Source organism: Staurois parvus, unplaced genomic scaffold (genome assembly GCF_062004578.1).
Source record: "Staurois parvus isolate SC_StPar_1 unplaced genomic scaffold, SC_StPar_1.0 ptg000137l, whole genome shotgun sequence".
NCBI lineage: Eukaryota > Metazoa > Chordata > Amphibia > Anura > Ranidae > Staurois > Staurois parvus.
In genome coordinates this window covers 8335610-8361500 of record NW_028317933.1, presented here as the reverse complement: position 1 = coordinate 8361500, position 25891 = coordinate 8335610, and the positions used below count along the sequence as shown (strand labels likewise).

Sequence of the window (25891 nt, the reverse complement as noted above, 5' to 3'; positions counted from 1 at the left end):
CTTTCTTCTTGCCTTCCTTTTCCCTTGTTGTTATATACTGTACAAAAGCTACATAAAAGGCCTTTTCTTCTACCTTCATTGAGGTTCATGTTTCGTAGACTATATTTTAGTACTTTTTTTTACCTGTTTATATTACGCTTTCATGCCTGGAACCCTTTACATTGTTCACTGTCAGTATGTAGCATACTTTGAACAAGCAATTCAAAAGTAGGCCACCCCTCCGCCTTATGGCCTGAGGGTTGCTATGCTGTCCTACTAATGTTCTATTAACTTATTGTTTGACTGGGTGATTCTGTCTTTGCTTTATATTGGGGGTCAGCAACCCGTAGATTACGATCTACCAGTAGATCGCAGCCAGGTGACTAGCAGATCGTGGTCCATGAATGTCAGGAGTTGTAGAATTTATTTTGGTTTGTGATACTGGAGAGAAATATGCAGACATAGCCGTAAAAACACGGCAAACCAGCTTTTTATGGACTTTAAGCGAAAAAAAAAATTTTTGGTAAAAAAAAACAAAAATGCAGCAAAAGACTAAAAAACACAAATGCGAAAAAAACCTGCACCAACGCTAAAGCAAAATGCTGAAAAAAACCTCATGTCTTTAACGTGACTTTATACAGCTAACGTTACCAGCGTTATTAAAATGCCCATGCCCTACGTGTGCATGGAACCTTAATGTTTTTTCAGCTGCTCCTAGAGGCGTCTAGCATTTTTTTCCTGCTTCTAAACACATCTGAATGTTAGCCTATGTGTCCATGCACACATAGACATATAGAGGCAGGAACAAAACACAGCCAGTGAGTCCAGGAGCAGCAGAGTTTTGGCAGAACAAATGCTTAACACTTTTAAAACATGTGTAAACACGCATAGACGTGCATTAATGCTAGATTTAATGCTAAATAATGATTCTGGCCAATAAATTAATTAACACTCAAACACTTGCGGTGGCTAAACATGTCAGACCATTTTACAAGACCATTTCTGTCAAAATGATAGAAAAATGTCTTGTGTGAGCAACGTGCAGTTCCAAAAAAATATATTTTTAATTCATAATTTAGGAGGCAGACAAACACAACTGTATATCGTTTCAACTCTGGTGCAGCCGAGTTGAACAAAAAATAAATTATTTTTTGTTAGTTTTACTTGTGTAATAATAAAATATGATATATCTAATAAAATTTACCTCCAGAAGAAAGTCCAACTTATCTTGAAAAAAAGATATAATTCACCTGGGTACACTAAATAGTTGCAAAGATACGTACAGGTTTACGAACATGCTAAAGTTGCAAAACTGCATTCAGGCGTTAAGATTTGTTTCACCTTCATGATTATGGGGTCAAGAAGAAATATCTTCATGCCAGACTTGAGAGGTCAGGGATGGCTTGTTTCAATTCTCTATTGCTGCTATTAACAATATGCAAATAATTTACTGTCCATTGTCTGAGCACAGGTGCCATTGAAGGTGGCCATGAGTACAGACAGTTATACGAACGGATAACTTTGGCATAATCCTTTAGCACAGCCTGGATGCATTGAACACTGCAGAGGATTTTACTACAGCAGACCTAAGACAGCATTGTACTATAAAATAGAATACCCAAAATACATTGAATACTATATGTGCACGTTGATGAAACTGGGACTGCTCATGGGGTCTCCATTTGTTTTGGTCACTTCCTGCTATATATGGCCGTCTTATGATCTGCTGATGGACAAGGGAAATGCCAATAAAAGTACACAAAAACATACACTCACCAGCCACTCAATTAAGTACACATCTTACTAGTATTGCTACCCTACCCGTGCCCTCAGCTCCTCACAGGACCTCCTACTCTCTAGCTCCCTGGTCTCCTCCTCCCACGCCCGATTGCAGGACTTCTCCAGGACTTCCCCCATCCTCGAACTCCCTACCCCAATCCATCAGACTGTCGCCTACCCTCCTCACCTTCAGGCGCACCCTGAAAACCCTCCTCTTCAGGGATGCCTACCCCAACCTTACCTAACACCCGACCTCACCTAACAACTAACCTCCTCCACTCCTCCCACCACTCCATCCCCCACAGCCATCTCCTCCTGTGCCACCTTCCCCTCCCTCCTAGATTGTAAGCTCGAAAGAGCAGGGCCCTCGAACCCCTCGTGTATTGTATTGTTACTTTCTTGTCTCATGTTCTGTCCCCCTTGCTATTGTACAGCGCTGAGCATACCCTTTGGTGCTATATAAATACTGTATAATAATAATAATACTAGTACCGGGTTGGACCCCCTTTTGCCTTCAGAACTGCCTTAATTCTTTTGTAGCATAGATTCAATAAGGTGTTGAAAATATTACTCAGAGATTTTGGTCCATATAACAGAATATGCAAAAAGAAAATAAAGGCTGCAAAAATTGAAAACGAACGACAGATTGGAAAAGATAGCAGGTCAAACCCCCAAAAAGTTATTTAAATTAAAAATATTAATAGTAAAAAAGGTCAGGTCTGAGCATGTAGGCCCTTTAAAAATAATCTAAAGTGGGTGACTGGGGACAAAAGGCAAATGTATTAAATACCTTCTTCAGCTCTGTGTATACAAAAGGAGCATGAGGGAGCTCTTGTCCATTCCTAGATTGTAAGCTCGAAAGAGCAGGGCCCTTGATCCCCTCATGTTTTGCATTGTATTGGTATTGTTCTGTCACATGTTCTGTCCCCCTTTGTATTGTACAGCGCTGAGCGAACTATTGGCGCTTTATAAATACTGTATTATAATAATAATAATAATAATGGGCATGGTATTGAAACAGCTCCAGATGATCCACATTGGCTCACAACTGATATAATCCAGAGATATTTAGATATAATAAAGTTGAATAAAGCACCTGGACCAGATGGCATACACCCACGGGCCCTTAAAGAATTGAGCTCTGTCATTTCAAAACCATTGTTTCTAACTTTTAGGGACTCTAATGACTGGCATAGCACCACTGGATTGGTGTAGGGCAATGTGGTGCCTATAATTAAAAAAGGGGTCAAAATCTTTACCAAGTAATTATAGACCTGTTAGTTTAACTTCTATAGTTGGGAAGATACTGGAGAGTTTAATAAAAGACCACATAGATGGGTTCTTGCTGGAAAAAAAATGTTTTACACCTGGGCACATCAAAGCCGATTTTGAAATCATGCAACTTACAGTGAAGTCGCACAATTTCAAAATCGAGTGACCTACTGATTTGATTGTGATTTGCAAGACATCTGACACAGGTGTCTATGCAAATCGCAACAAAAGTAGTGCATGCACTACTTTAGAAATCGGTGCGGCTCCAACCAAGTCTGAACCACAATGATATGACCGCTTTAATAAAGGACAATAGGGTGCGAATTGGCATACGATTTGCAAGTTGCCTGGCATGCAAATCGCATGCTAAATAACACCCGATATGACTGGGGGCTTAAGCAACAGACAGCATGGATTCATGAAAGACAGAAGTTGTCAAACAAATCTGATTTCTTTTGATGAGGAGGTGAGCAAAACCTTAGAGAGAGGGGTGTCTGTGGACGAGGTATACTTGGATTTTGCAAAAGCATTTGACACAGTTCCCCACACACAGCTAATCTGTGAGGTAAAGTCTACCGGCTTGAAAAAATCTGTATGTAAATGGATAGAAAACTGGCTAAAAGAACGAATTCGGAGAGTAGTGGTTAATGATTTATACTGGTCTAGATTCTGAATGGTCTAGGGTTGTCAGTGGTGTACCACAAGGTTCAGTGTTGGGACCCTTACTTTTTAATATATTTGTAAACGATATAGGATCTGGGATTAAAAATATAATTTCAGTCTTTGCAGATGACACCAATCTGTGTAGTGGAATAATGTCCTTACAGGATGTCTCCAATTTACAAGCCAACCTCAATGCACTATTTAATTGGGCAACTATGAGGCAAATGAGGTTAATGTTGATAAATGTAAGGTTATGCACTTGGGGGCTAAGAATATGCATGCAACATACATACTAGGGGGAATACAACTGGGGGAATCAATGGTGGATCTGGGAGTTCAGGTAGATCACAAGCTTAATAGTGGCATGCAATGCCAAGCTGCAGTTTCTAAAGCGAGCAAAATCCTCTCTTGTATTAAAAGAGGTATAGACTCCAGAGAGAGAGAGAGAGAGAGAGAGAGAGAGAGAGAGAGATCATTTCCCCCGGTACAAAATCATAAGACCTCATCTGAAATATGCAGTTCAACTTTGGGCACCAATTCACAAAAGGAACATTGGGGAACTGGAGAAAGTACAGAGAAGGGCAACAAAACTGATAAGAGGCATGGAGGAGCTCAGCTATGAGGAAAGATTAGAGGAACTGAAGAGGAGATTAAGGGGGGATATGGTCAACATGTATAAATACATCAGTGGTTCATATAGTGAACTCGGTGTAGAGTTATTCACCCTAAGGTCATCACAGAGGACAAGGGGGCACTCTTTACATCTGGAGGAAAATACATTTAATCTTCAAATACCAAAAGGTTTCTTCACAGTAAGAGCTGTGAAACTGTGGAATAGACTCCCTCAAGAGTTGGTTCTGGCCAGCTCAGTGGATTGCTTTAAAAAAGTCCTGGATTCTTTCTTGGATACACAGAATATAACTGGTTACTAACATTTATAGGTAAAGTTGATCCAGGGAATATCCGATTGCCCCTCAGGGGACCAGGAAGGAATTTTTTCCCCATACAGGAGCAAATTGGGTCCTGCTTTGCTGGGTTTTTTGCCTTCCTCTGGATCAGCTGTGGGTGTAGGATTATTAATTTAAATAGTTGAACTGGATGGACTTTTGTCTTTTTCCAGGCAGACTAACGATGTAACTATATTGACATGATAGCATAACCCAGTTGCTGCAGATTTGTCAGCTGCACATTCATAAACCGTTGATACAAGGCAGGATGGATCCATGCTTTCATGTTGTTTACGCCACATTCTGACCCTACCATCTGAATGTCGCAGCTGAATCCAAGACTTATCAGACCAAGCAACGTTATTCCAATTTTCTATTGTCCAATTGTGGTGATCCTGTGCAAATTGTAGCCTTCATCTCCTGTTCTTATCTGACAGGAGAGGCACCCAGTGTGGCCTTCTGCTGCTCTAGCCCATCTGCATCAAGGTTCAATGTGTTGTGTTCTCAGACATAGTATTCTGCATACCTTGGCTGTAACGATGAGTTATTTGAGATACTGTTGCCCTTGTATGCTCTTAAGCCAGAATGCCCATTCTCCTCTGACATCAACAAGGCTTTTTTGTCCATAAAACTGCTGTTCACTGGATATTTTCTCTTTTGGACCATTCTCTGTAAACCCTAGAGATGATTGTGCATGAAAATCCCAGTAGATCAGCAGTTTTTGAAATACTCAGACCAGCCTGTCTGGCACCAACAACCATGCCACATTAAAAAGGTACCTAAACCACCTTTCTTCCCCATTCTGATGCTCGGTTTGAACTTCAACAAGTCATCTTCACCACGTCTAGATGCCTAAATACAATGAGTTGCTGCCATGTGATTGGCCGATTAGCAATTTGTGTTACCAAGCAATTGAACAGATGTACCTAATAAAGTGTCCGGTAAGTGTAAATACATGTATCGTACGGTAATGAACTCTAGCATGAACCGATGGTTCACTAATGCTATCCTTATCTATGGTTCCTCCAGAGTTTGCAAGGGGTTCCCTGAGCAATGGACAATTCCTGACTCTCAGATAAGGAACCTCTGACACCAATGATCTTTTTAGTGATCTTTAAGGATCACTAGTTATCTATCCAATGACCACAAATGTAAGGAGCATTCTTACCAGTGACCATTGCGCTATTGCAATGCAAGCTGTAGATAGATTATTAATAATGGTCCACTGAACCTGAAAAGTTATTTCAAGGGTTCATCCATGTAAAAAAGTTTGAGAAAGTATGATCTAATGTGTATAATGGTATGCAGAGACCCCCAGGTTGAGGGAAGCTAGTTTAGGTTTATCAATGCAGTTTGATGCCCAAAGCAGCAGACTGTCTCCTGTGTTCAGTCTCACAGCACTAACACACAAAATACACAGAGTTATGCCAAGAAGTTATACATATCTCAACTTCATATTTGACCTTCAGCTTTTAAAATAACTAGAAATGCAGAGAAAATGTACCATAAACAATTCCTGTCAACCATGTTGTTTAACTTGTTCTACCTTTAATTTTTTTTTTCTAAAGTCAATTGTAAACCTGTTGCCTCTTCCACCACTACTTGGCCACCACACTGTATCAGAAAGGAATAATGTAAACTCCATGTAGGACTAAGTGAGGTAACATGTGCTTCCTCTATAGCATTAGGAAACCACATGCTGACACGCAAGTGATGTCATTAGGGAAATTAGGGAGAAAGACAAAATGAAAACTGAACTGTTCACCCATTCATTCATTTAGTTTGTAAGTCTAACAAACAGGACCCTTGGATCCCTTTTGTATTGAATTGTATTGGATCTATACAGTCTCCCTCCATTTGGCAAAGCACTGTGCAACTGTGGGTGGTATATAAATTCTGTATATTAATAGAGAAATATGGGTTTCATTAAAAAATAAATAATATTATACTTACCTAGGTGGATGCAGCATCACTCTGATGCTGCTTCTATCCCCTGCCACTAAGACTGGGAATGGAGTGATCAAACACAGATAAATCCTCAGTTCTCAGTCTCCAGTCTACAGAGAGCCGGTGACTGGCAGTAAACCTCTCTCTGCTCTGCTCCTCCAGTGCTCACTGGAGTGCTGGGCTGTGGAGGGGGCAGGAGGAGCTGGTCCAGGCTCTCAGTGGCATTTTTTTTTTTTTTTTAAGTCCGCAAACGTGCAACTATAACGAAAAACCCGTAAGTGTTCACAAAAAAGGTGCAAGTGCAAAACACCACACGAAAAAGTGCACTTAGGGGTGTGCTGTGTCCTACCCCTAAAGGGGCTTGGACCGCTTACCCTGATCCCCTGGGGCACGAAGCTCCTGACGGGGACAAGGTTCCCAATTGGTCCTCCTGGCCAAAAGGCCTGGTGGACCACCGTTCCCTATGCCCAGCCGAAGCCGGACATCCAGTACTAGGCAAGGAGGCTCTCCCGAAGAAGAGCCTCCTAGGGATCAGGGGAGGAAGGAACCGTATGACCACACATCCTCCCCCTAGACTTCAGGGTAGGCCCGAGGACCCACACCCTCCATCCGTGAAAAACACACACATAAGTAAAGTAAAAAGTGACAAAACGTGGGAGTGCGTAATAAATAAGGTAAAGATAAAGTAAAGAAAAAATAAAAAAGTGGTACCGTGCCGAATTGTGCACAGACCAGGCCCTGAGGCCCGTAGCAAAAATTGCACTGGACTTATCCAAAAGACCTGGTCCTTAGGGCGCTGTGCAAAAAGAGGTGAAAAACAGTGGCCATGTGTCATCTTCACACCGTGGGGTCCCACACCCAAGTGTTACTAGTGACACCCCTGAGAGCGTCTTCCCCAGGGGGCACTGAGTTTGCGGACTTTTTGCGTCCCCAGCCCCTGGCCAGACCAAGGTAGATCCGTCCAAATCAGGAGGTACTGGGTCTTTCCAGTCTTCCCAGAGGAATTACTCCCGGGGCCCCAGCTTAACTCAAGGCGCTCCCCGGTTTCTGTCCCTCCGGTACTAGCCTTCCGGACCCCCATCATACCAGTGAGGGTGGCTCTCAGTGGCATTGTGAGAGGCTAAGCCAGCTGTCGGTCAGGCTTCTGGGTGGATCCCAACCATATGGTTGGGATTTTTTTTTTAGAGCCTGGACCAGCTCATTGATGTCAGTCAAACAGCAGGCTTTAGCCTGTTGGCTGAAAACAGGTCACAGGAGTGCAGAATCAACAAAAATGCTTTGGCTATACTACTCCTTTAAGGAATCATGTTCTATCCAGTCCTGCATATGTATCCATTTACATTTTCATTTAATAAGCTCCATTAGAGTGACCCTGACACTGCCAAAATTAAAAGCTATTCATTTAAGTGGTTCTATTAGCATATGAGTGGTTCTAATCTTTCCCTAATCTTTAAAACATAAAAAATACACTTGCTTTAAAAAGAGAAGTAGGGCTATCCCCCCCCCCTATTTATACTTACCTAATTGGATGCTGCAGCTGTCCCCCATTGGCTCTAAGGGTGAGAAGTCAGTGATCACATGATTGCTGATCGCAGACTTCTCATGGCTGCTCTGAGCAAAGAGCCAGACTGTCAGTCACCGCTGTCTGCTCACCCCCCGCGCTTATTGCAAAAAAAAGATTGATTTAACTTAAAAAGTGTAAATCTTCTGGATCTTCATGAATAATGCGCACTTGCTGAAGTGTTTAAGTGAGAATCTACAAATCAAAAAATAAATTTTACTAGACTTTGCATTACAATCAATCAGTTTAATGGCGTTGATATCACAGATTTAAAAACTACCCCCAAAAATGATTGAAGGGGTGGAATATTGAGCCAAACCCCCCCTTCCCCTTTGTAGCAATTTCAGGCCCCAAAACAGGTCTTGAGGGCAACAACCTATTCACCCTAACTGAAAATATTCAGATTTCAATCCAATCTGCAGATTTTAAAAACTGAGAATTTTAGTATAGAAGATGATAATGGTGCATTCAAAATCACTGCAATACAGATTATTTTAGGACTCCCTGCGCATATTTGGTTTTAATGGGGTCTTCATATACTACTTACTGCAGTTCATTTTTGTTTAAATGCAACCAGTGCTTGGCCCAGGATTTTGATGTATGGTTTGGTTTACATCTTTAGATTCTGCCCTATTAGATTTCTCCTATTTCTCCTCTCCTCAAAATGATGCCCATGGAATCCTACAGTTAAAATGGATCTTGTACTAGATATACCTTTGTCATGACAAGCACATGCAAGCTAAGTAGCACAGTCATGTAAATCCTGGTGCCTGTGCACTTAGGCCTAGTTCACACTGGTGCAGCTGCGATTTCATTTGACTTCCAATGCGATTATGTAGTATAATTGCAGTGCGACTCAGAGCTCTTCTGACGTGTTTTTGAAGCAATTTTCATACTGGTGCGATTTCTGCAGGGGCAAGAAGGAGCAGAATAGTTGGGGGAGGGGGGGAAACGCACTGGAATCAATTCAAAAACACAAACAAAATGCATGTATATGCAATTTTGATGTGTTTCCACTGAAGTCTATGGGGGAAAAAAATGCACTGCACCAAAGTGGCACAGGTACCTTCCCTAAAGTCGCAATGCATTGATGTGAACAAGCACCAATGAAATCAATGCGATTTCCATTGTCCTACGATTCTGAATTCATATGAGTGTGAACCAGGCCTGACTGTGTTCACAAATATCTGACACATATGAACTCTTGTGCAAATCTCAATGGGGGACAGGAGACTGTGGAAATGCTTCCTTCTGCTTGCAGAAGATCAACACCAGCAATGTCACTTTTTAATGGTAAACTAAGAATTAAATTTAACAAAAAAAAGACTGTTGCTTATATTCTGAATGTACAGATTTATTTTCAACAGACTAAACGTTACTGAAAGGTCCAAATCAGGGGCAGACTGACAATTCATGGGGCCCCCGGGCAATAAGGGATCATGGGGCCCCTGTGTCCTTGCTCAAACTCAAAAAAGCCTATGAAAAAGGTACCAGGGGCATCTCACGGGGCCCCCTACTGACCCCAGGCCCTTGGACAGTGCCCAAGTTTCCATATGGTCAGTCCGCCCCTGGTCCAGATGTAAAGCTATGAAGCATTAAAGTGCAGTACTACAATCAGCTGTTTGAGCAACAATGTAAAAAAAAACCCTGCAATTCTGGGATGAATGAAGCCGCATCCAGTCCTAGTCCAGTCTGCATTCTTATTTAGTATATAAGCTATACATGGGGTGTAAGTAGAGGGTGAATGGTGCTTTCAAAGTTCTGATAATTTCAGTCCAATTTTAATGCTAGCTAGATGGTATTTTAAAAAGTGGTAACCTGTGCAGTAACTGTCACAAAAAGACAATGACCACAAAATCCAGCTGATCCGAGCAATACAATTTTTTGTACATCTAATAAAAAATGCCCTCCTCTGGTTTCCATCCTACACATAATTTACACCATCCCTTTTCAGATTGCCAGGAAAATCTTGGCTGTACTCATCTTCCATTTCCCTTCTCCTCACCTCCGCACACAGCATAGATGTCCCGCATTCTCCGAGAACCAAATGGATTCTCTGACACCCAACCCTTCTTTACTTGCTCCCTTGTCCTACCACTCATTTGTTGTTGTCTTCCTTTCACTATCAGCACTTGCTTCTTCCCCCTGAATAAAATGTGTGCACCATGTTTTAGTACATTGGTGGACAATAGGAGGTCATGGAGGCCAGGCAGTCCAATCTAGAAAATGACCAGGTAATACGTTGACATTGAAAACTGTAGAAAAATCATTGGTTACGTACGCTGCTGGGATCTCTCTAGCACTCACAGCCTACTTCCCTGTCCCTCTAACACTGTTAACTTGCAAGTGAAAGGGGACTTCAAATACAACCCCTGTCTAAAAAGGACCGCATATAAAATTTATTTCATGTAATGCTACAGAAAACTCTCACAGACTGAAGACATACTAGAGGAAATGGTCAAGGATTATTCTACTAGAATGGTTGGAGACTGAAGTCATGCTATAGGAGACCGTCAGAGACTGGGGACATGTTGCATGAGACCACTGGCTTCTTAAAATTAAGGGACCTTTTACAACTCAATGCTTCCTCTACTGACTATCGAGGCCCAAGGGCCACCCTTCAAACACCAAGGGGCCACATGTGGTCCTTGCGCTGCAGGTTACGCACCAGGGCTCTAGAGGCTCAATTTTTAACCATTTTGGTCTTGCACCAGTATGACCACAACTGACCAAGGGAGATCTTTGCTAAACCTCCACATTGTCCCTAAACTCACACCTGAGCATTTTTCAGAGCGTTTTCTGGTTTGCAAAAACACACTACAGTTCATTTAACATGATTTCTTATGGATCTAGCTAACATCTGTGCTATTTGAGCAGTGTGTTTTTTGGAAATGGTCAGAGACTTTTTTTTTCCTGCAGCTGTGTTTTGTGTGTAATGTATAATCAATAGAACTGTACCAAAACTTCAAGGGTTGTGTTTTTGGATGTTTTTTGTTTTTTTGTCAATAGAAAAGTATGACAGTTTTGGGTTAGTGGTAATCATTAGGGTTAGCAGCAATTGTTAGGGTTACAGCACTAACCCTAATTACTGCTAACCCCAATGGTTACCACTAACCTTAACCCAGAATTGTCATACTTTCCTATTGACAAAAAACCCCCCAAAAAAACAAGTTAATCAAAAATGCAAGTTTCAAAACGAAAAACACACCGCAAAATGCGCCCTAAAAATGCATCAACTGCAACCTGCATAGATGGGAACCTAGCAAGTGTGGGAAATAACAGAAGAGGAAATTAGAAGTCAGTAAACATGCACAGATGCAGGCTTCATCCCACTACATCAACCTTGTTGGTCATCCAATATCTGAGCACATACTATATTGTGCCATCTGTTGGCCAGGAAAGACACAACCATTCCACATGGTCACTATAATAATCTATATTGCACGCAAGCTTGTCTACATATTGGCATTTTAATACACAATTATGGGTGCAAACATGGTGCACATCTCTAAACTGACAGTTAAACAAATGAAAGTTGATCACTTACCGCTGTTACTCTTTTTCTCGGTCTTCTCTAAATGCACAGGTAGCGATTGCTGATTACCACACGCCGTGTGCTGACCCAACACCTACCGCTGTCAGTTCCAATCCTCCCTGTCCTACACAGATTTTAATCTTCACGAAAGAATGTCACTCAAAAATTTCTTAGCATGACTGGCGCCAACAACTACCTGCATCTATTTCTTGTTGTTTTGAAAGCTGCAGAGCATGGTAACTGATACACAGATATGAGTTTAAAGAGCAGATCCACTTCCCTCTTCCACATAAAGAACTAAAGCAAACATCTACAGCTTTTTTTTTTTTTTTTTTACAAAATTCAATCTGCCCTGGCACAGAAGAAGATTTATGAAATTGGAGCAAAGGGAAAAAAAAAAAAAAAAAAAAAAAAAAAAAAAAAAAGGGAACACTGTCCATAACAAGCAACTAGGATTTAGCACTCAAACACTTGCCATCAATAAAACATGATTGGTTAGTTCCGATTTAGGTTTACTAAATTTCCGAAACATGTTTTTGACAGCAAAAAACCATGCCAGTCCTATTCTCCTAGTTAACAAATACAAATAATTTTTAGCCTGGACTGGAAAGCAGAACATGTGATCACAGGAAACAATTTAGATGATTACCTGCATGATAAAGGGAATAAGTGCCTAGAAAGTAAGACTTGAGGTCTGGGTATCCTAGTGAGAGGAATAAAGGTAACTTCCATTTGATCGGTATAGTTCACACACGGCAATGGCATCCTGGTAATATTAGAATTCATATGAAAAATGTGCAGGTGCTAAGGTCAGAGGATACATCCTGAGCAGGTAGACAATACAGAATCCACTCCAAAGCGTTGCAAACATCCAGCAAGGCTGCCAGTTTTACCCCATTGCATTTTTCCAGTATTTCCGTCTACTAAAGTCCCATCTTAAACAAAGAGTTCTACAGATCTTCAATTGTAAACTGTTTTGTCCCTTTCTCTCCTTGGTTTCTGCTTAGACCACAGCTAAACCTGACATACTGGTTCTGCAACCTATCCATTTTGGGCAATGCGCTTGCCATGCCTACATGCTAGAGGGCGGGGGTTCCAGAAGGGAAAACCTTTTTAAATCCATGTGAAAGAAACATATGTAGTGGGCAGGGATTTTTTTTCCCCCCTAAATCATAATATGCTTTCAAATGGTATTAAATGTCTTAAAGTATACTGTAATTAAACCTTTTGTAGAAAAAAAAGTGTCACTTTAAGCACAAAGTGTTGAGAGCTGTGTAATTTTTTTTTTTTCTATTTTTATATCCTTTTAAAACTCTTGTGCTGCTCATGGTTCAGTGTTTTTCCACTTACTCTCTGCATCACAGCTGTTGGTGTATATGATTTCTAAAGCCAATCACAGAGCTGGTGGGCGGTCCTGAGGCTGGAAACATGGTCCCAGTTAGGAAACAGTGGCTGCTGCAGCAGCATGCGTCAGAGTGACAACCAGGGGCGGACTGACCATTTGGAAACTCAAGGGCCAGGGGTCAGTAGGGGGCCCCATGAGATGCCCCTGGTACCTTTTTCATAGGCTTTTTTGAGTTTGGGCAAGGACACAGGGGCCCATGATCCCCTATTGCCCGGGGGCCCCATGAGTTGTCAGTCCGCCCCTGGTGACAACGCTGTGTGCGGGGCAAAGAAAGTGTTGCTACCCTTGTTCAGGGAATGCATAGAACATAATTTATTATTTTTGTCCCAAGACTAAAAAAGAGAAGTTGAAAGAGTGTTTTAAAAAACCATTTTTATTACAGAAGTGTTTGGATCAGGGACGGACTGACAACTCATGGGGCCCCCTGTGTCCTTTGCCCACACTCAAATCACACCCAAAAAAGCCTATAAAAAGGTACCAGGGACATCTCATGGGGCCCCCTACTGACCCCAGGCCCTCGGGAAGTGCCCGAGTTCCCCAATGGTCAGTCCGCCCCTGGTTTGGATACTCGTTAACTTGGTTACTATCCTGATAGAGAAGCATACTGCCTATTAACCGAACTATGCAGCCAGACCAGAAAAAAAATGTAATGTACTATGTAAAAGCGATATAAATTAACATAAACCTGTCGTATACTAACAGCATATAAAAAGTATGTCCACAGTCTAGGGCTCGTTTACATTAGCATGAGCGCTCTGAAGAGAGATCGGTGGCATTGCACACAGCTGCAACGTGGTCCCATCAAGTTGAATGCATCACATATGGCAGGCAGTATACTACCCACCAAATGTAATGGGGGGGGGGGGGGGATCTTTTTTGTTGTGTTGCAAAGCATCACAGCTGCAGAATGTGTACATCCATGTCTCTAGCATGACTTTACATGCAACTGCTTTTACAGCTCAATAAGGAGCAGTTGGGGGGAAGGGGGTAAAAACGCGTTTGAAAACTATATTTTTAAAGCCTTTTCTACGGCTATTAAAAACAGGACTTGCTTTCTGTCTCTCCAATGTCTAATGGCTCATAAGTTGTACTGACTGGCTCCTAAATTCTACATAACCGTAAGTTCACACCTAAGCGTTTTCTGCAGCGTTTTGCAGAAACGCAGTACAATCCATTTAACAGGATTTCCTATGGGACATGTTCACATCTTCGCATTTTCACCAGATGCGTTTTTTTGGAAACGGTCAGGGAATTTTTTTTTTTTTTTTTTTAAGACACAAAAAGTTGCGTTTTTGGCTCTATAGACTTCAATGGAAACGCTGCAGAAAAGCATGTAGTGAGTTTTTTATGTTTTAAATCGGACTAGCAAGAGGAAAAATAAGAAAACATGGCCAAAAAAAAAAAAAACGCAATGCAGAAACGGGTCAAATGCAACCTGCATAGGCGTGAACCTAGCCTTAGTATGTGTTTTTACGAATATCTTTAGAAGTGGTCTCCAAACTGCAGCCCTTTGCTTGCCTCTATCTGGCCCTTGAACTATTATTCCTGCAACTGATACCAACAATGGGGCATAATGCATTCCACTGACACCAACAATGGGGCATGATTCCTCTCACTGACACCAACCATTTCTCCCCCTAATACCAAAGATGGGGCAAATGGTCCTTTGATTAGAAAGTCTGGAGACCCTATCTAGAAGAGCTGCAAAAAGTCCTTTACATCAGAGATCTGTCCAGCCCCATGTTACAATTCTTTGCTTACTGCTGTTGTAAATAAGCCTAAAGGTCTTCTTAACAAAAGAAAAATGTGTTATTGTGAAAACACACTTTAGGGTGATTGGAGTCTTGAGAGCTCTCAGAATAATGAAGTATGAATCTTTTAGAAAGGTCAAAAAAAAGCCTACAATGTAAACCAAAAGGAATAACCAACATTAATCCCATTGTAAAATAACTTTGCAACAAAAGTTAAGTACAACAAGACAAAAGGGGTTCCAAGAGGCCACTTTGGCTAAAAACATACAGATTACATATACTTGCTTGTATTGTTCTAGGATTAAAGCGCACACTGCACCTAAATAGCAAGGTTTGATTTTCTATTGTGGCCCCCTTCACTCCATGAAAGCGTAAAAAAAAATTTCCGTGGCGGGAAAGAAGTTAGATAATATACTTGTCTTTTTCATGATGCATAGGCAAAGGCAATGTCATCCTCCTTTAACCAAGATCCGGTGAATAGTGGTAAGTAGACCAAATCCCATGAGAAGAGGATCCAACATTGTGCTGCATCTTCTGGCCAAATCTGAAGTCCTCAGCATTCTCCAGAATCTCGTTAGCAAGATGAAGTCACTTCTATACTATGGAAGCCAGGGAAAGTAAAGTGATTTATCTAACTTTTTTCCTTACATGTTTTTTCATCTTTGACATTTCAGCAAAAGGGAGGGGGCCACACTAGAAAAGCAGGACCACGAAGTGCAAGTTCTGCATTAAGTGTTTCAAGGTTAGGATATGGGTTAAAGCAGAACTAAATTGCTAAATGAAAGCCCCCCCCCCCCCCACCCTTCTTCCAAGTGGCTATATTAAAAACCCCAGCGTGTGCACATATGTGCCGCCGGTATCTTCCATGGTATATAGGACCTGGCATAGACTGACGTCACATATGTGTGTGTGCACGGCTTCTGGCAGATTGCCACTATATCACCCGGCAGTGTTTGTGCACACACATCTGTTGCGCCTACACACACACCCCGCAGAATTGTGGTTTGGTAACGCACTGCCCCCTGGGACACCTGTGACGTAACTATTCCAGGAGGCAGCAGGGTCCAGCCTAGACCGGAAAGAGATATAAAAAAAAAGGTAAAAAATTTTAAATTTCAATTTTTTGCTTTTGTGAATAGAGGGAGGGATAAAATAAAGGGGGGAGGGGTGAATTATTAAGAAACTACACAAGTTAGTTCAATTCACTTCAATTTGTTTTCAAAAGGTGAGGCCCAGGAGGGTGAACTGGTGCAGCAAACCAGTGCCTGGACAAAGTTCCAGAAGGACAACCATCACTAAAGCCCTCCTTCGATCTGGACTTCATGGCAGAGTGGACAGATGGAAGCCTCTCCTCAGTGCAAAACACATGAAAGCCCACTGAGAGTCCTTCTGGTGATTTTTTGCAAACTCTAAGCAGGCTTTCATATGTTTTACACTGAGGAGAGGCTTCTGCCTAGCCACGCTGCCAAAAAAGCCCAGATCGGTGGAGGGCTGCAGTGATGGTTGTCCCTCTGGAACTTTGCCCTATCTCCACACAGGATCTCTGAAGCTCAGTCAGAGTGACTATCAGATTCTTGGTCACCTCTTTTACCAAGGTCCTTCTCTCCCAATTTCTCAGTTTGGCTAAGTGACCAACTCTTGGAAGAGTCCTGGGTTTGCCAAAGATCTATCCATTTGAGAATTAGGGAGGCCACTGTGCTCTTGGAATCCTTCAGTGCAGCAGAATTTTTTTGTATCCTTCCCCAGATCTGTGCCTTGTAATAGTCCTGCCTCTGAGCTCCGCAGGCAGTTCCTTTGCATTGTTAGCTGTGCTTTGTTAGCTGTAAGGCATTTTATAAAGAGATGTATGCCTTTCCAAATCATGCCAAATCAATTTAATTTACCACAGGTGGACTCAAATCAAGGTGTAGAAACATCTTGCCCTCGGTTCACATCTGTGCAGGTAGTGCCGCTGCGGGACCCAGACAAATGCCTACAGCCGCACCACCAACACAGGAATGCGGGACCCACGGGTGGGTTCCATTAATTCTAATGGCACGCCGCCCACACTGGAAATCGTAATCTTACTGGGAACCTCGGTTCCCATGCGGGGTGTGATTTCCAAAGTAGTGCAAGGACTTCTTTCCTGCATGTCCCGTAGGCACGGGAGTCCATTCAAATAAATAGGCTCTTGTGCCCATGCAAATCACGACCGCAAATATGTGAACCAGAGCTTAACAACGATCAAGAGAAATGGGAGATACCTGAACCAAACTTTGAATGTTGTTGCAAAGGATCTGAATACTTATGCCAATGTGATATTTCAGGTTTTTCTTTTTAACAATTGCACAGCCATTTCTAAAATCCTGTTTCACTTTGTCATTATAGGGTACTGATTGAAAAGTGAAGGGGGTCTGAATACTCTATGAATGCAGAGTGTGTGTGTGTATATATATATCTGTGAATTTAGTAAAAAGAAAAATTCAAATATCACAAGTATTCTGACTCTTGGCAACAACATTTGAAATTTAGCTCAGGTGTCTCCCATTTCTCTTGATTGTTGCCGAAATGTTTCTACACCTTGATTGCAGTCCACCTGTGGTAAATTAAATTGATTGGACATAATTTAGAAAGGCACACACCTCTCTATAAAAGGCCTCACAGCTGAAAAAAGCATACTGTAGCTGAGCAAAAGCCATGGAGGTCAAAAGGAACTGCCTGCAGAGCTCAAAGACAGAATTAATGGAAGCCCTTCAGCCTAAAGTAATACTATGGTATGGTCAGTTGGCACATCACATATACATCATAAACACAAGATTAGTTTGAAAGAAAAGTCCTCTGCATATTGGCTTGCCTTATGGCCGATGCCAAGTAACAGGAATGAGGTGGCATATAAAATTCTGTCCCTGAAAGTGGGGCCCATACCTTGTGAGCAATAAAACTAGTAACTTAATAAGACATTATGGTACCTGGTAAATATTTATTTTAGATGACGTAGCAATCTACCACAGCATTAGTATTCATAGATATGGATGGGTCATTAAGCAAGCATGCTGAAGAATACCTCACACTGCGACCCACATACCCAGTATACTATCATGGTTAGCAATGGCAAACAATGGACATACGTAAATAATCAGACCTATATATAGCTGCACCTCAGGGTAAGACCTGTAATTAGTTTCAACACAGAACTGGCACTAGAGTGACACCAAAGATCCTTATGTAACTGATATCGCAAACAGATATAAACGTGAAAAAGAATGAAGGTGTGTCTCTAAAGGCAACAGAAACGTTTTGCCAATAATCAGGTTTTGTATAAGACTGAGGGTTAGAAAGTAACTAGATATTTGTCATCAAACAATAACAGCAGTGTCATTTCACCATTGGATGGGCCAAAGAGATCATGCAAATTATGGCATGTTTTACTTTTTATATTGAGGGTTATCACTGAAACCTAAACATTTTTGTGTTGCATACATATTTTTTCCTTGCAATTTCATACTTCAAAAGTATATCTAAAGCCAAGTGTTCATTAAAAATAGATGGATAATTTCAGATTTGTTTTTTCGGTTTTTTTGCAGAGTACCATTAGGGAGATTTTCCCTTTACGTCCTGTCAAGCAGACCTAACAGGAAGTGAGGGAAATCCTCTCTTGGACATTTGTTACTGGAACAAATGTCCACAGTAAAATAACCCCTGCCTATGATGCAGAGCAAATATTCCAACACACCCACTGCAGAAGAAGTAGTTTAGAAGTTTCTCTCAATTAAATTAAACTGGTCCTGAAGTATAAGGTAGATTGGCGATACAAGAAACAGAGAGAGAAGTCCAGGATGGATGAATACTTGTCTAATTTGTCCAAAATATGTTTTTTTTACAAACAGGCCCCAAAGGGACCTTGAGAAGTGCTCTTTGGAATCCTGGATCAGCGAATTATACAGAACTTCTATTGGGGCTCAAGCGTACTAACAAAGAGGCTCTACAGCGAGCAAGAGTGTGCAGAACCTGCGTAAAATCATCCCCAGGAGCCCCAGCTGCTGTGTACAGCCATTCACAGAAAGCAATTACAGGTTACAGCTGTATACGGGCAAGTGCCAGTGTTTACATAAGCCTGCACATGTGCACTGAGCAGCTGTATGTTCATGCGCATACTTGCACAAGTCCTTCATACAACTGCATGCTGTAAATGCTTTCTATGGGTATCTGTACCCCGCAGCTAGGACTCCCAGGGATGATTAAACATGGGTTCTGTAGGACCTTGCACATTGCACAGCCTCCTTTCGGCTAACTGCATAAGACATTAAAGTGTATGTAAAGCCCAAATATATTTTTCAAAATATGTAAAATATTTCCCTGTATGCAGTTTTTTGGGAATCAGTTATTACATTTTCTTATTTTGAGATTGTGCCAATAACATTTCCCATTGTGAGCAGACAGTGCTGAGCCACTGCCTCTCAATTAGCCGTAGAGTTGTCAGTCAACAAAATGCACTTCTTCAGTTGGCCATTGGGCTGGCTAGTGGGTCTTATCAAATAGGCAACCAAAAGGCTGACAGTTTAAAAAATAGATTTTTGGGTTGCATAAACTTTAAGGTAAAATATGTTATAACTTTTCAATTGTAATATACAGTGCTGTGCAAAAGTATTTGCCCCTTCCTGATAGATTTTATTTTTTTAGCATATTTGTCACACTTAAATGATTCAGATCATTAAACAAATTTTAATATTACACAAAAAGATAACAGAGTAAATACAAAATGTAGGTTTGAAAATGACGATTTCATTTATTAAGGGAAAAAGCTGTCCAAACCTGCCTGGCCATTTGTGAAAAAGTAATCACCCCCTAAACCGAATAACTGGATGTGCCACCCTTGGCGGCAACAACTGCAATCAAGCTTTTGGGATAACGGGCGGGGAGTCTTTCACATCGCTGTGGAGGAATTTTGGCCCATTCTTCTTTGCAGAGTTGCTGTCAGCTTGTAGTCCTCAATGAACTACCACGGTGCTGTTGAAGCACCATGCAGATTTCCTGAAGATCAGTCAGTGTATCTGCTTCCTCATACGGGATGTAAGAGCAAGCAGATATACTGACAGGAAGAATGAATGAACTACCACGGTGCTTCACAGCTCCATGGTAGTTCATTGGGAGTACAAGCTGACAGCCACTAAGGCTGTCAGGACTTGTCTCTCAGATGACTGTGAATAAGTGACGTGGCCGTGTGAGCAGAGCCCTGCACGACCACATTTTTTAAAAAAGTTGACAGCTTGCAAGAGGGAAATGATCCACCGCTAGCTGTCAAAGCGGAGATCGGGGGAGAGCGGGGGCGGTCTGATCGTAACATGTTACACCCTAAATATTGGTGTAACATGTAACGAAAGGTGAACTTATAATTTAAACCTTTTTTTTTTTACTAAAATAACAAACATGGTATACTTACCTTACCAATACTATTGCAGAGGAGCCTGGATCCTCCTCTTCTGGGGTCCCCTTGTAAGCCGTGTACGGGGGTGGGCTCCCCAGGATACAGTGAAGTCACAAACGAGGAAAGCAACCCCAACACCAGCTTTTGCCACAACAGAATTTTAACTTAGATGTGGCAAATAAACACAACCATAAATGCTGGAAACATACAATAAATTTACATACACCCAGCCCAAAGGCTGAGACCCTTGTGCTGCACAGCACGGCGCCTTCTGATGGATGAAGGTAGAAAGTGAAGGAATTTACCTACTGGCGGGCACAACTAATCTGCCACACCTTACCTGTTATTACCCTAAAAGAGCAGGAATCAGTGTATGGGTGTACAGTATGGGCTAGCCTGAGGTTCAGCACAACAGCTTACAATCTTACACAACTCTACAGTATTCCTCCTCCCATAACTGGTCCTGTAGCACGTGCCTGAGTATTCCTTCTGAGCAAAACGCCAGTCTGGCTTGAGTTTGTGGGATTTTATCAGCTCTCCAATGTGAAATGTAACTTTAAGTTGTGGAGTCCTTCCAATAATCAGTAACAACACTTGTGGCCTGACACAAACAGAGACCCTAGCTAACTATAGGCCTGGCCTCAGTCTCTAGGCGCCAACACTGAAATGAGGTGCGTGCACGATCTTACCGACCCGGGTCTGCTTTGTATCCACTGGTGACTCTGAACAGAACAAATGTCTCTCCAACAAGCATGCGGTCTCGCCATATATGTTGCATAGTTCCTCTACTCTCATCAGCATTCCTGGCAGCAATTCAGCTTCCTGGCAGCAATCTCATCAGCTTCACTTAGCTGCAGCTCTGGTTACGGAGGGACGCTCTCACACCTGGATGTCATCAGATTCTCAGCTCACACGGCCCCCCTCATTCACCATTCTCCAGAACATGGCTTCTCTCTCGCCTTCCTGTTCTCTCCAACTCTGAGTGCAAAACCCCACCTCTTCATGAATATACAAATATCTATGCAGTCTGAGGCGGTGTTAGAAAAACAGTGACATCTTGTGGCTAAACCACAGAATGTCAGTCAAAACATTAATTTACTTCCAGACAAAAACAGTGTTTAAACAATGAGAGCTGTTTCCCCATCTCACACCCTGACGGCGCTCCAGGCTCCTCCTCTTCGGCAGGTGCCCCTTGTGGAAAGCCGCTTTCCACAGGCTCACCCCAATGCCGCCATGTCTGCATCCATCAACACAGAGGCTACTCGCCCCCCCCGTAGATTGGAACAGCATTTGATTGACAGCAGGGGGAGCCATTGCTCTCAATTTGACCAGGGAGGAGGGAGACAGTGGTGAGAGTTGCTGCTTTAGTGCACATCGCTGGATTGGATCGGGCTCAGGTAAGTATAAGGGGGTGCTGGGGGGGTCCTGCAGCACAGAAGGTATTTCACCTTAATACATAGAATGCATTAAGCTGAAAATCCTTAAGGCTTTAGAACCACTTTAAGTCCGGACCTTGTCTAGGCCACTCCAACACCTTAATTTTGGTGGTGGTGGTGGGGGGGGGGGGGGTTGAGCCATTCAGAGGGGGACTTGCTGGTGTGTTTTGGATCTTTGTCCTGCTGCATAGTGCGCTTGAGGTCAATAAAATGATGGCCGGATGTTCTCCTTCACTATTTTATGGTAGAGCACAGAATTCATGGTTTCATCAATTATGGCAAGTCCAGGTCCTGAAAACTGCAAAGCAGCCCTAGACCATCACACTACCACCACATTTGACTGTTGGTATGATGTTCTTTTTTATAAAATGCTGTGTTAGTTGTACGCCAGATGTAACGAGATGCACACCTTTCAAAAAGTTAAACTTTAGTCTCATCAGTCCACAGAATATTTGCCAAAAAGTCTTGGAGATAATTAAGATGTTTTTTGGCAAGTGTAAGAGGAGCCTGTGTGTTCCTTTTGGTTAGAAGTGGCTTTCGTCTTAGAACTCTTCCATGGATGTCATGTCCAGTCTCTTAATGTCAAATCATGAACACGAACCTTAACTGAGGCAAGTGTGGCCTGCATTTCTTTAGATGTTGTTCTGGGTTCTTTTATGACCTCCTAGATGAGTCAAGGTTGTGCTCTTGGGAGTAATTTTGGTAGGCCAGCCACTCTTGGGATGGTTCTCTACTGTTCCAATTTTTCTCCATTTGTGGATAATGGCTCTCGCCATGGTTTGCTGGAGTCCCAAAGCCTTAGAAATGGCTTTGTAAGCCTTTCCAGACTGATACATGTCCATTACTTCGTTTCTCACCTGTTCTTGAATTTCTTGATAACGCGGCATGATGGTTTGCTTTTTGGGATCTTTTATCTTCACTTTGTCAGACAGCTTCTATTTAAGTGATTTTTTGATTCAACAGGTCTGATAGTAATGAAGCCTGGGTGTGGCAAGTGAAATTAAACTTTTACATTTTTTGGAAGTTTAGCATTCCAAAAATCTGGGTAATCACAATTCATTCATGAATTATTTTTTTTTCACACAGAGCCAGGCAGGTTTGGACAGCTTTTTTACCTTAATAAATTAAATCATCGTGTAAAAACTGCATTTTGTATTTACGTGGGTTATCTGTGTCATGTTAAAATTTGTTTGATGATCTGAATCATTTAAGGGTGATAAATATGGCAGAAAAAAAAAAAAATAGGAAGGGGGCAAATACTTTTTCAGAGCACTGTATGTTAGACAGCATCTATAGCCCATAGGTTTCATTTATTGCATGACATTTTGCTTGTGAAATGCTAAGCTCCATTTATCATTTGGGTGAACACATGCTTCTTAAGGCTAGGTTCACACCTATGCAGTTTGCATTTGATGCGTTTCTGCAGTGCTTTATGTGGTGCATTGTGTTTTTGTACATGCATTTTTTTTTCTTCAACTTGTTGCTGGGCAGAATAAAACGTGAAATACATCAAAAACGCACTACATGGTTTTCTGCAGCGTCTCCATTGAAGTCTATAGAACCAAAAACGCAAGGTTTTGCGTTTAAAAAAGTACCCAACCCTTTCCAAAAACCGCATCGGTGAAAAGGCGGAGATGTGAACCTGTCCCATAGGAAATCATGTTAAAATGGACTGCTCTGCATTTATGCAAAACGCAGCGGAAAACACATTAGGTGTGAACCTAGACACTAACTTTTTCACTGCAGCAAGAGCTCAACAATCAGAGTAAAAGATTTGAAAATAAAAAGATGAATCGTGTTGTGAGGCTTGGAAAACATACAAGATGACTGGATATAAAGGTGGCCTATATTTAACAGCCAAGCACTTCAGGCGAGACTAGCATTGTTCGAGAATTCCCCAGCTGTTTTAATATGGGGAGAATGAGGAACTGACGCTACACTTTAAATGTTTTATCTGAATTACTGGATTTCCTCATTCTGTTGTCAGACCTCACAGGATCACAACAGATACAAAGACAAAGGCAAGTGGAAGTGGTATTGTCTGGGACAGGGAAACTTCCCTACCATTTGCTACAGATGTATATATTTAAAGCACAACTCCAGTTAAAATAGTTTTTCAGCATAGAATGGCATCAATAGAACTATCATGTAAGCAGTGTGTGTGGCTGCTATGGGGCCTGGAGGCAGGGATGGGGCAGTCAGCTTGTCATCACAGGCCACGTAGTTCGCCAAAGTTTCAAACTCTCACGTAAACAGTGATATTTACACTGTCCTCCATTGCACAGAAAGCATTTCCGTCATCCACCAATGGAAAGGAAGGCATTTCTGCTAACCGCTAATGTAAAAGGGGGCTTTTGTACCAATTGTCATTGTAAGGCTGCTTTCACACTGAGGAGTTTTTGAAGCGTTTTTTTGCATTTAAAAAAAAAAACCTGAAAAGCTCAAGAAAACTGCTTCCCTGCATGTTTGGGGAGTTAAAAAAAAAAAAAAAAAAAAAAAGCCTCAAAAATGCCTCTTCCCATTGAAATGAATGGTAACCACCTCAAAAACACTCCAAGAATGCTTAACGCACATGTGGGAAGGTCTGGCTGTTTCAGCTGTCAGCGGGGTTCCCCACTGACAGCTAAATGTAAAAGAAAGAATTGCCAGCAACTAAAAAATAAAAAACCGGCCTGGGTTCCCCCCCCTCCATCCATAACAAAGCCCTTCAGGTCTGGTATGAATTTTGAGGGGAACCCCCTCGCCAAAGAAAAAAAATGGCATGTTGATGGGGACAAGGGCCTCTTCCCCCCAACCCTGCACTGTGGGAGTCTGTGGGCAGGGGGCTTATCAGAATCTTTAGCAAGGGGGCTCCCAGATCCCGCCCCGATGACATCACCAGCGTGACCCCACCACCATGCGACCTCATCGACCCGTGCATGCTAGGTCAATTATGTCACACGGGGGCAGGCTCCCATATGTGATGGCCCCGCCCTTTACATATTGAAGAACTGTCAAGCCAGTGGAGCAGTCAGCCCATCAACCTAGGGACAAGGTGCTTTGGGGGGGAACGGACAAGTGAGCTCCCCCCAAAGCACCTTGTCCCCATGTTGATGGGGACAAGGGCCTCTTCCCCACAACCCTGCGCTGTGGGAGTCTGCGGGCAGGGGGCTTATCGGAATCTGGAATCTTTAGCAAGGGGGCCCCCAGATCCCACCCCCATGACATCACCAGCGTGACCCCACCCCCATGCGACCTCATCGACCCGTGCATGCTGGGTCAATTAAGTCACACGGGGGCAGGCTCTCATATGTGATGGCCCTGCCCTTTACATATTTAAGAACTGTCAAGCCAGTGGAGCAGACAGCCAGCCAGGAGCCAGCATCGGGAGCGGAGCCTTCGTTTTTTTTTTTTCTTTTTTACGGTTGCCGGGCATCGTGATTGACGTTGGATCTACTTCAGGGGACATGCTTTTATTTTCTTTTTAATAAAGGTCTGTCTTTTTCACACTAGTTTTTTTTTTGTGAATGGGTAGCGTTACCATGTACCCCATACTCATTCACATAGGTGGGGTGGGATCTGGGGGCCCTCTTGCTAAAAAGGGGGCTTCCACATTCCAATAAGCCTCCCAACCGCAGACCCCCCACAACCACAGCCCAGGTTGTGGGGAAGAGGCCCTTGTCCCCATCACCATGGGGACAAAGTGCTTTGGGGGGGGGGAAGCCCTTCACCCCAAAGCACCTCTGCTATATTGAGGGAATGTGGCCTGGTATGGTTCAGGGTGGGGGCCCCCCTTTCCTGACCTGCCGGGCTGCTTGCTCGGATAAGTGTCTGGTATGGATTTTGGGGGGGACCCCACGCCATTTTTTTTTTTTTGACGTGGGGGTTCCCCTCAAAACCCATACTAGACCCAAAAGAGCTTAGTATGGATGGAGGGGGGACCCCATGCCGTTTTTTAAAATTATTTAATTGCCGGCAATTTTTTTTCTTTTACAGGACTTGATAAAATAACTCATGCAGTATTTTAGTAGTGTTTTTTTAGTGAATTCAAATGTGCAAATCTGCCCAATTTGAGCGACAAGTCACATGTCCAGGATGTTCCGCTTCAAAAACGCTAATCATTTTTCAAGCGTTTTGAGGTGAACCAGTGTGAAAGCAGCCTAAGAGGGGGGCTTTTTCACCAACCACCAATGGAAAGGGAGAAAATCCCACCAACTGTTACTGTAACAGGGA

At 42.5% G+C, this 25891-nt stretch overlaps 1 protein-coding gene across 3 annotated transcripts in view; it reads right to left on the bottom strand.

The window, feature by feature from the left end:
• The window catches only part of ARHGAP40 (Rho GTPase activating protein 40), a 69300-nt gene that overhangs the window by 29996 nt on the left and 13413 nt on the right, over positions 1-25891 (bottom strand). The window contains exon 1 of one of the 3 annotated variants that reach the window (XM_089673307.1): positions 12333-12687. The exons of 1 other annotated variant lie outside the window; for it this stretch is intronic. In XM_089673307.1, coding sequence (XP_089529433.1) covers positions 12333-12469 — 137 coding nt within the window. In that variant the 5' untranslated portion in view covers positions 12470-12687. Of the gene's footprint in view, positions 1-11695; positions 11770-12332; positions 12688-25891 lie in introns of those variants that run through there. One more of the 3 variants, XM_089673309.1, reaches the window with a different exon arrangement.